This window comes from Oratosquilla oratoria, chromosome 22 (genome assembly GCF_046742065.1).
Source record: "Oratosquilla oratoria isolate Oo_2021 chromosome 22, ASM4674206v1, whole genome shotgun sequence".
NCBI lineage: Eukaryota > Metazoa > Arthropoda > Malacostraca > Stomatopoda > Squillidae > Oratosquilla > Oratosquilla oratoria.
The window spans coordinates 4,042,543-4,052,918 of NC_134798.1; the positions used below are offsets into that span (position 1 = coordinate 4,042,543).

Here is a 10,376-nt window from a genome sequence, read left to right on the forward strand (position 1 = left end):
AGCTACAACACAATTGATATATTGGGCAACTGAAGCTATGTACACATCTTTGTATTAAACCCAAGTTCTATGGGTTGCATCAAATCCAATAAAACAAACCTTTATTAAGAACATTAATTGTATCACCACAATGATTACTCTACACATTTTATTATGGTTATACCCAATGATTTTATTCAGTTTTGGGATTGTCATCATGGTAAAGGGTTGAACTGCCTGTCAATCAGTGACCTAATGAAAAAGATGAACACAAATGATGGGTCTGTAATGAAGATTCAAAATAGTTGCTGATGCATATCTGGCAAAGGTAATTACTGTGATTACAGCTTAGGCCCTCATACTGGTAACTCATTTCTATATGGGTAATATGACCAGATGAAGTAAAATGCAGAAGTATCCATAAAATATCTTGCAAATACATCTAGTTCTGGATAATAAAATACAAATTCACAATATATCCATGTAATTACAAACATGAAATGACATTTTTGTACAAAATATGCATTCTTAAAAAAAGAACTTAACACTTTACACAATACAGATTTCACATCTCAATGGTTTCAAAATTGGCTATAAAACTGCAATGGAATAAAAAAAATACATAGGACATGACTTACTACAAAGCTAGTAAAAAATAAAAATAAAACATGGATGAAAGGAATTTAAGTATTTTAGGAAAATAATACTTCCTTGATGAAAACTGTATGGAAAATCTGTTAATGATCCAGTGTCTATTTCAACTGCATCAAAAGCTTCCAGCAATACATTGAGTAGATAATTTGTACCATAGGTTATGAAATGGAAAAAAGGGTATTAATTGACAGCTATTGTATTGTCCCCATTCCAATGATATTTTATACCAATAAATATTACACACAATATGTTCCACATTACAAAGGTATTAAATGTGACACAGACACAACCAACAATAAACACTGAGATTTTCTATCCAAACATAAATTATATCTCCTGAATTCTTTACTACATAAAAATATCTATGAAGGAAAACCCCCATAAAACAAACCTATTTTGGATTTACTTAACACTGTAAAAGAAAATGAAAAGAAAATAAAGAGGAAAAAAAAAACAATGGAATTCATTATGGCCAACAGCATGATGTGTATTTTAAAAGAAGGTGTGACCAAGAATGGATCAAACATTCATTCTTGATGGATCTCCCCCTAACCTTTCCACAACCTGTAAAGAAACAAACCTTTCCTTTAGTCACTCAACACAGTAAGAGGAGCTTCTGCATTCTATATAACATTCCATCACAAATTACTGCAATGGGTAGCTAAAATATGTCAAGAAATAGCCTGTAACAAAAGACATATTCAAAAATTCAAAATCAATTTGAACAGATCTAGGACTTAACAGGGGAATAATTGACTTAATAATAATGGATGTAATTACACAGTGGCAGGCAACAGTTCTTGATACCTTCCATCAATTTCTCCAGGATGAAACTTTGGACTGTTTGTGTTGTACTAATGTGGAGCAGTTTCTATGCCACTGGTTTACATCAGTGGCAGAAGGAAGGGAGCAGTAAATGGTTGTCAGTTCCCCTTTTGTGAAAAGGCAAAGGAAATATAGTTAAAGTTGACAGAATTCTTGGGCCTAGTCCAGAGACCTGTCAGTCCTTAGGGCTGCACTTCCAGATTAAGTGTTCACAGGTTTTGAAAATGGATGGCAGTGAGATGACTCCCCTTATAAATATGCATAAAAAATCTGACTGAATTCTATCCAAAATTTTCTTAATGCCATAATTTACCTTTCCTGTCTATGCAATTCATCCCTTTGTTCTGCATTCCCTACAATCCAATGGGCTTCCAGTACCCCAAGGTCACTCAATAAATCAAGGAATCTATAACATCTGTATAGAAAACTGTATTTTTCCACATGGATAAAACATATTATCTTTTCAACTTAATCCAATGACCACATGCTGCCCTCCTCTCCGAAATCAAGAAAATTTGTCAATTTTGTCCACCCCATTCATTGACCTCAAAACAATCAAGTCCCCTCTTTTTCTTTGATACTTTAAACAAACATTAAATAACCTCACCAGCCAGTCCACAACTGTACCTCCTTTCTTCAGACATTCTCCATGTCATCCATCCAACCCAGGTGCCTTACCTGCTCTCATCTCAACAGCTGCTTTCACTTAATCTTTCCCTATTTCTCCTCCATTTTCCTCACTCATCATGGCCATTTTCTTAGCACTTCTCACTGCAACTACCTTTCCCACCCTATCCGCCTTCACATTTAGCAATTCCCTAAAATACTCTGCCCACCTTCCTCTCACTGCCTTCTCTTCCATTATCATCTCTCCATTTGCACCTTTTACCTTTTCTTCTCTACTTGATTCACCTCCTCTTCCTCTTTTAATTTCTTTCCAAAATATCTTTTTATTATTTTCAAAATTTTCTGTCATACTCTTATCCCATTTCACATCTGCTCTCCTCTTTGATTCCTTTATCTTATGCTTAACTTCCCTTCTCTTTACTTTGTACCTCTCATACGATTCCGTCCTAATTTGTAGCCAATCTATGAATGCCTGCTTTTTCTCTTCTACACCCTTCTTTGCTTCCTCATCCCACCACTCACTTCCCTTCCTTCTATTTCCTACTGCCTTTCTTGTTCCACACACCATCTTTGCACACCTTATGACTCCCTCCTTGAACCATCCCCATTCCTCCTCCACTCCTACTTCTACTCTATCCTTCACTCCCTCCCACTCCTCTCTCAGCTCCTTATACTCATTCTCTTTTTCTTTCTCATTTAAGCAGTTCACTCTACCTCCCTACCTTCTGCCTTTGGTATATGTACACACACACACACACACACACACACACACACACACACACACACACACACTATGGTATATGTATGTACACACACACTATATATATATATATATATATATATATATGATTATATATATACAAGCACCTGGCTTACGCCAGTCCTTGCTACGCCAGGGGTGCTTGGCCTTCGGCAAGACCCGCTGTGCGGGTCGCTCGCGTCGCTCGCAGTGCAACACGGGCAGTTCTAATCTTTAATTGTTGGTCTCTGTCATAATAAAAGTATAGGTTCAAATACGAATTATCATTTCTCCGTTCCGGCGCCCCTGGAAACGGTGAAGATTGAATTATTTTCTGAGCATCCAACGTGGACAACCTATGATATGATATGATATGTCTTGTAAGACATCACTGACTCTGCTGTATTTTCCAACTTTTTGGAAGTCGAGAAAGACGTAAATGAGAACATATTATTCAACCCCACTAAATTATTGAAAAAACGTTTAGAGAGCTGCGACTTTCCCTTGTACAGATCTTTGAGTACCTTATCCTTTATCTCGGTTGGTACAGTGAGTGGCATCTGCCCCTGGTTACAACATATTGTCTGGAGCTCATTTTTCCACAGCAGCGCATTGCATATTTTACACTTTCTGCCCCCCAGAACCCCTATATCATTTAGTTTCACTTCTTTGTCTGCTTCGCGTAACGATCCCTTCACATTCTCATGCGCACGTCCACGCGAATTACTTTCCTCAGCTGTCTTTTTGGCGATTACTGTACGTTGGTTCCTCATTTCAGTGAGAACACGGTTTTCCTGCTCTGTGTAGTCCTTCAATTCCTTTGGTGAACACTCCGACCCACCCATCCGCTTCTTTGGTTGGGAGATGTATTCCGATTCATTATTTTTCTTTTTTTTTTCTAACATTGTTTTCCACAGCTTATTATCCACTTCATTCTTTTCCGCTTGTAACCGTTTTTTCTCTTTTTGGATCTTTTTCAGGTCTCTTCTCAACTCTACTTTCAAAGCTTTGCTCCCTCTTCTTTTCTTGCTGGCGCCTCACATTCTTCATAGTGAACACGTTTTTTCGGGCGTTTCTTTTAGATGTCTTGAACCTACGCTCTAAATAGTACAACTGGTATTGCCTGTGTCCTCTTCCACCATTACCACAAAAATTTTTGTAGCCTGCGTAATAGTGCTTCTTGAAATTTTCTACAACCTTGGAAGAAATATCCCCGCTATATGGTTCCAGGTCATCTATTGTACTATCACTGTACTCGTATGTTGGTGAATTGCGTAACATCTCATTGAAACTAAGGACTATACGTTGGAATTGTTGTATAGATTGCTCCGCGACGCATGTCGTAGATTGTCGGTTTTTACACTTTTCGTAATATTCGGGGTGGCATTTCTTATGCTCTTCTGTTAACTGTGCTCAATCTTTTTTTGTTTTGTCACCCAAGCCCAGAAATGTCGCTGTCGCCTTTTCATGGCGGCTTCACTATCACGGGGTTCTTTGACCTTTTCATCGTAAAAAGGAAATTTTTCACGGTGCTCTTTCCGTAACAAACCTTTTAAAGACGCTGACATATTGATCTCCATCTTGCTGATTTTCTTTTTATCCGCAACCCACTTCCAATAATGCATATTATGTCTTTTCAACCGAGCTGCTACGGGCAGAGGCATTGTGTCCAACGTCCAACCTTGACCACGATTGGGGTACTTTCTTTTAAATGTCTTGAACCTACGCTCTAAATAGTACAACTGGCATTGCCTGTGTCCTCTTCCACCATTACCACAAAAAATTTTGTAGCCTGCGTAATAGTGCTTTTTGAAATTTTCTATAACCTCGGAAGAAATACGAACACCAAGAACTTCGAGATCTTCGAGACCTTCCAGAAGTTCGAGACCTTCCAGACCTTCGAGAACTTCGGCACTTTCGAGAATTTCGGCACCTTCGAGAGCTTCGGCACCTTCGAGAACTTCGGCACCTTCGAGAACTTCGGCACCTTCGAGAACTTCGGCACCTTCGAGAACTTCGGCACCTTCGAGAACTTCGGCACCTTCGACAACTTCGGCACCTTCGAGAACTTCGGCGCCTTCGCGAACTTCGGCGCCTTCGAGAACTTTGGCACCTTCGAGAACTTCGGCACCTTCGACAATTTCGGCACTTTCGAGAACTTCGAGAACCTCGACACCTTCGAGAACTTCGGCACCTTCGAGAACTTCGACACCATGGCTTAACGATGATCGTCCATTGCAAAACGATGATCGTTCAGGGCTCAACGATGATCGTCCATGACTCAACGATGAGCGTCCATGGCCTAACGATGATCGTCCACGGCTCAACGATGATCGTCCACGGCTGTACGATGATCGTCCACGGCTCAACGATGATCGTCCACGGCTCAACGATGATCATTCTTGACTCAACAACGTCCATGGCTCAACAATTATCGTTCTTGACTCAACGATGATCATCCACGGCTCAACGATGATCGTCCATTGCTCAACGATGATCGTCCATTGCTCAACGATCATCATCCACGGCTCAACGATGATCGTCCACGGCCCAACGATGATCGTCAATGGTTCAACGATGATCGTCCATGGCTCAACGATGATCGTCCACGGCTCAACGATGATCGTCCATGGCTCAACGATGACGTTCTTGACCACGATTGGGGTACAACCGCACATGAAAAATCCCCTATACCGGGCATGTCCACAAAAACTTGAATCGTCATCTGGGCACGGTTTCGAAAGTGTTTATTTTTAATAGTTAGAAGTGTCACCGAAATACCACCTGTCCCCGACTTCCCCAGCGTTTTTTAGAATATTTTTATTTAGACTTATATATATATATATATATATATATATATATATATATATATATGTATATTATATATTTTATATATACATATCTATATATATGTTTAAATATATATTTATATATATATATATATATATATATATATATATATATATACACAGCCACTATCCGAGTTACGACCTAGATAGGTTCCGACCAACCAGTCGTAAGTCGGATTGGTCGTAAGTCGGATCCTATTCAAAATGGCCGACACGAGGGTTCTACTCTAGGATACATGATATCAATCTGTTGCATTTTTAAGTAACTTTTTCTACTGAAAACTATTAAATACAAGCTGTATACTGTTTATTTATCAATAATTTTTAGTTTGATTTTTATAATTTTTTTCTATTTTTTTTAATGTTTTAATACTGTACTGTATTTCAGTATATATACGTATGCAGGTACTGTATGTATATACTATACCTGTATACACACACACACACACACACCTTTGTCGGATGGACTGCGAAGATTGTAGTTCTGAAGAAAAAGTGAAATATTCGTGGACCTCAACGCAAAGGAAGTACCTATTGTATTTACAGGGAAGGGGATAACTCGTGGTGTCGTAGGAAAGTGAGGAAAAAGGAGAAGGGGAGGGATTACTGAGGGAAATGGAAGGAAATGAGGAAGGGCAGGACTTGGCCCAAGAGGCCAGACGTCTTGTAAACAAACGAAGGACCAATGATTCTGGTGATAGGATTAACAAAATTGTAAAGATTAGAAATATAGATAAGAGCAGCACAATGGAAAGTGAGGATAATAATTTCCAGGGATTTAATGAGGGGGGGGGATACCAACCTCCCCCAATTGACAAGACTAGAGGAGAAACTTGATAAGATGATCAAACATTGGGAAGACAGGTTCGGTAATGTAACCAACATTGCGCAGAGAGTTGAAAGATTGGAAGAACTAGAGAAGGCGAACAAAAATTTAACTAATGAAATAGAAGAATTAAAAAGACAGTTAAAAGAAGTAAAAGAGGAGAATGAAGAATTAAAAAGGAACAATAAAGACAATAAAGAGGCCATAGCAAAAGAAGCACAGGGTTGGAGAAAAATCCAGGAAAACAGTAAAGTTGCATTTACTGATATAATTAAACAACAAATGAAAGAACAAACTGAAGACTCAGTTATCAAAGTGATGAGACAGGAGAATATAGTAAGAGACTTAGCAGATAAAAAGAAATGTATAATTATATTGGTAATGGAAGAGAAACATAACCTAGATAGAATTTCAAGAATCAGTGAGGAAAAAGAAAAAGTAAGCAGTTTACTAGAATTAGTTCAGGAAGATGAACCTGAAATAATGAAACAAATCGAAGATATGTTTAGGCTTGGAAAATATAGTACAGATAAGACCAGACCAATTAAGATTAAATTCAAATCACAAACAACAGCAGAGAATATCTTAGCAAAAACAGGGAAGCTAGCAGCAAGTGAACAATAGAAAAAGGTATGGATAAAAAGAGAAATGAATAAAGAGGAAAGAGAGGAAGAAAAAATGAAAAGCTAAAGAAAAAAATGAGACCAGAACAGAGTCAGAAAAAGAAGAATTTTACTGGAGAGAAGTGAATATGAAATTGAGGAAATGGACCATAACAGAAACAAAAAAGAAACAGAGAATACAATGGAAATAACAAAGTTAAGAGTGTCCTACACAAATATAGATGGATTAATAACAGGACTGAATGAACTGAACAAGTATCTGAAGGAAAAAGAACCGGACATAATGGGAATTGTAAAGACAAAATTAAAAGGTCCACTACCACCCAACACCATAGGACACAATGCATATAATTATTGGATTAGAAACAGAGAGATAAAACAAGGGGGTGGAGTTATGTTCCTGACTAAGAAAGATATAAACATGAAGAGTGTCACACATGGAAAGAATAGAGATGATTATGATAGAAGTAGAAGACAGAGATAAGAGCAGAAAGTTTGTAATAAACTACGTGCCCCCAAAAACAGCTTCATGGGAAGAGAGTGAACATAAAAGTATGTTAGAAGACACAAGAATAACATTAAACAAGATAATGGAAGATGGAGGAAGAATAGTTATGATGGGCAACTTTAATTGCAAAGAAGTCTGCTGGGAAGAGATGACCGTAAAGGGTGGAGAAGACTCATGGGGAAATGTTCTACTTGAGATGATTATTGACCACACAATGGATTCAATGGATTCAAGAGAACACTAGGTATAGAAATGAAGAAGAATCATCAAGACTAGACCTAATAATCACATCAGATCCTGAAATAGTAGAAAAGATAGAATACCAGGCACCAATAAGTAAAAGTGACCACATATTGATAGAACTAGAACTAAATGAGAAAAAATACATGAAAAGAAATGAACAATATAGAAAAGGAAGATTGATGTATGAAAAACAAATTTTGATCAAATAAGAGAATTCTTTCAAAATGAAAACTGGGAAAGAATACACAAAGAAGATACAACAGTAGAAGAGAAATGGAATATTTTGACAAAAATTCATAAAAAAGGAGTGGAAAAGGATGTCCCAAGACAAAAACAAGAAAAAGAATATGTAAAGTGCTGGTACAACAAAAGTTGTAGAGTGTTAAAAGACAAAAGAGACAAAGCTTGGACCAAATGGAAGAAACACAAAAGACCTGAAAAATGGAAAGTATACACTTGTTATAGAAGTGAATATGTACAAACGTGCAGAGAGGAAAAGAGAAAATATGAAAAAGATGTCAGAAAAATGTAAAGATCAACCAAAACTATTCTACAGATTTGTAAACAACAAAATGAAAAACAAACAAGACTTGGAGAAATTAAGACAAGGAGGAGTTGAATACACAGAGGAAATAGAAATGGCAGAAATTATGAACAAGCATTTTAAATCAGTGTTTACAAGGGAGAATATACAACCGGAAGATATCGAATGGAAAGAGAAAGTTCCCCCTATGAAAGAAATAGAAGTAACAAAGAATGAAATAATGAAACACTTGAGTAATCTTGATGCTAGAAAATCGCATGGACCAGATGAAATAGCAAACTGGATTTTGAAAGAATGCAGAAATGAACTGGCAGACAAAATACATAGCATAATAAATAGTTCCTTGAAAGATGGAAAAGTTCCAGAAGATTGGAAAAAAGCAAATATAGTACCTATATATAAAGGAGGTAATAAAGAAGACCCTACCAACTATAGACCAGTCTCTCTAACAAGTACAATAGCAAAAATCTGTGAAAGAATTATCATAAGTAAATGGGTAAAATATTTAGAAAAAAAACAGCGTGCTAAATCCAAGGCAATTTGGATTCAGACAAGGACGATCATGCGTCCCTAATTTAATATGTTTCTATTCAAGGCTAATAGATATAATACAAGAAAGAGATGGGTGGGCTGATTGTGCATTTCTAGACCTAAAAAAAGCTTTTGACAAAGTACCACATAAGAAGTTGCTTGAGAAATTAGAAACTGAAGGAGAAATACAGGGCAAATTGCTTAAATGGATGGAAGACTTTTTGCAAGAAAGAAAAATGAGAGTAGTGATAAGAGACAAACACTCAAAATGGGATGACGTAATAAGCGGTGTTCCGCAGGGAACAGTTCTGGCCCCAATAATGTTTGCTATATATATTAATGATATGGATGAAGAAATTGAAAGTTATATGAGCTTCTTTGCAGATGATGCAAAACTATTAAAAAAAGTGAACACGGAAGAAGATTGTGAATCACTACAGAATGATCTAAGTAAAGTATGGGAATGGAGTAGGAAGTGGGAGATGGAGTTCAACACTAAAAAGTGTAGTATAATGGAATTTGGAAAAAGCAAAAACAGAATAACAGGAGCATATAAATTGGGAGAAGGAATAAAAATAGTAGAAAATGAGAAGGACCTGGGAGTCATTGTTATGAATAATACTTCACCTGAGAAACATATAAATAAGATTTTTGGAGAAAATTATAATCTAATAAGAACAATTAAAGTGGCATTTACATACCTGGATGAAGAAATGGTGAAGAAAATTCTAATCACTTTGATAAGACCAAGATTGGAATATGCAGCAACGATGTGGTCACCAAGTACAAAAAAATGTATAAAAAAACTTGAAAGAATACAAAGAGCAATTACAAAATTGGCACCAACACTCTCAAAACTATCATATGAAGAGAGACTAGCAAAACTTAAACTACAGACACTAGAGCAAAGAAGAGAGAGAGGAGATTTGATAGCTATTTACAGAATCATGAAAGGCATAGAAATTATTGATAGAGAGAATCTGATAAAATGGGATGATAGAAATACAAGAGGACACGGAAAGAAAATCAAGAAAGACAGCTACAGAAGAGATCTGAAAAAGAACAGCTTTCCTCACAGAGTAATAGACAGTTGGAACAAGTTAGATGAGAAAGTGGTGTGTGCAAAAACAATACATGAATTTAAAAATAGTTTAGATGAGATATGAAGACGGGACACCACAAGCATAGCTGCCCTTCCCGTAAAATACTAGGTAAAACTAGATAAATACACACACGTATTAAATATAACCTTGCTTACCATTTTTAAGTTTTTTAAATTGTAGTTTCATTTTAATAATTTTTTCTTAATTCTTCAATTGTTGTATGTACTCTAAATATATGTGAATTTTAAGATCTATTTTTCTCATCGATTTCAATCCATTCTAAGTGTGAGATATAGGTACAGCAACGACTGCAACAGCACTGTAG

The 10,376-nt window shown here is 36.7% G+C and overlaps 1 protein-coding gene across 3 annotated transcripts in view; it reads right to left on the reverse strand.

Annotated features, from left to right (window-relative positions):
* Positions 1 to 446: 446 nt before the first annotated feature.
* Positions 447 to 10,376, reverse strand: part of LOC143037405 (vesicle transport protein GOT1B) — a 106,562-nt gene continuing 96,632 nt past the window's right edge. For all 3 annotated transcript variants that reach the window (XR_012967462.1, XM_076205543.1, XM_076205542.1), the window contains one exon: positions 447 to 1,197. Coding sequence is in view for 1 of the 3 variants with exons in the window: in XM_076205542.1 (XP_076061657.1) it covers positions 1,153 to 1,197 (45 nt within the window). In the remaining 2 variants the exon portion in view is untranslated. The remainder of the gene's footprint in view (positions 1,198 to 10,376) is intronic.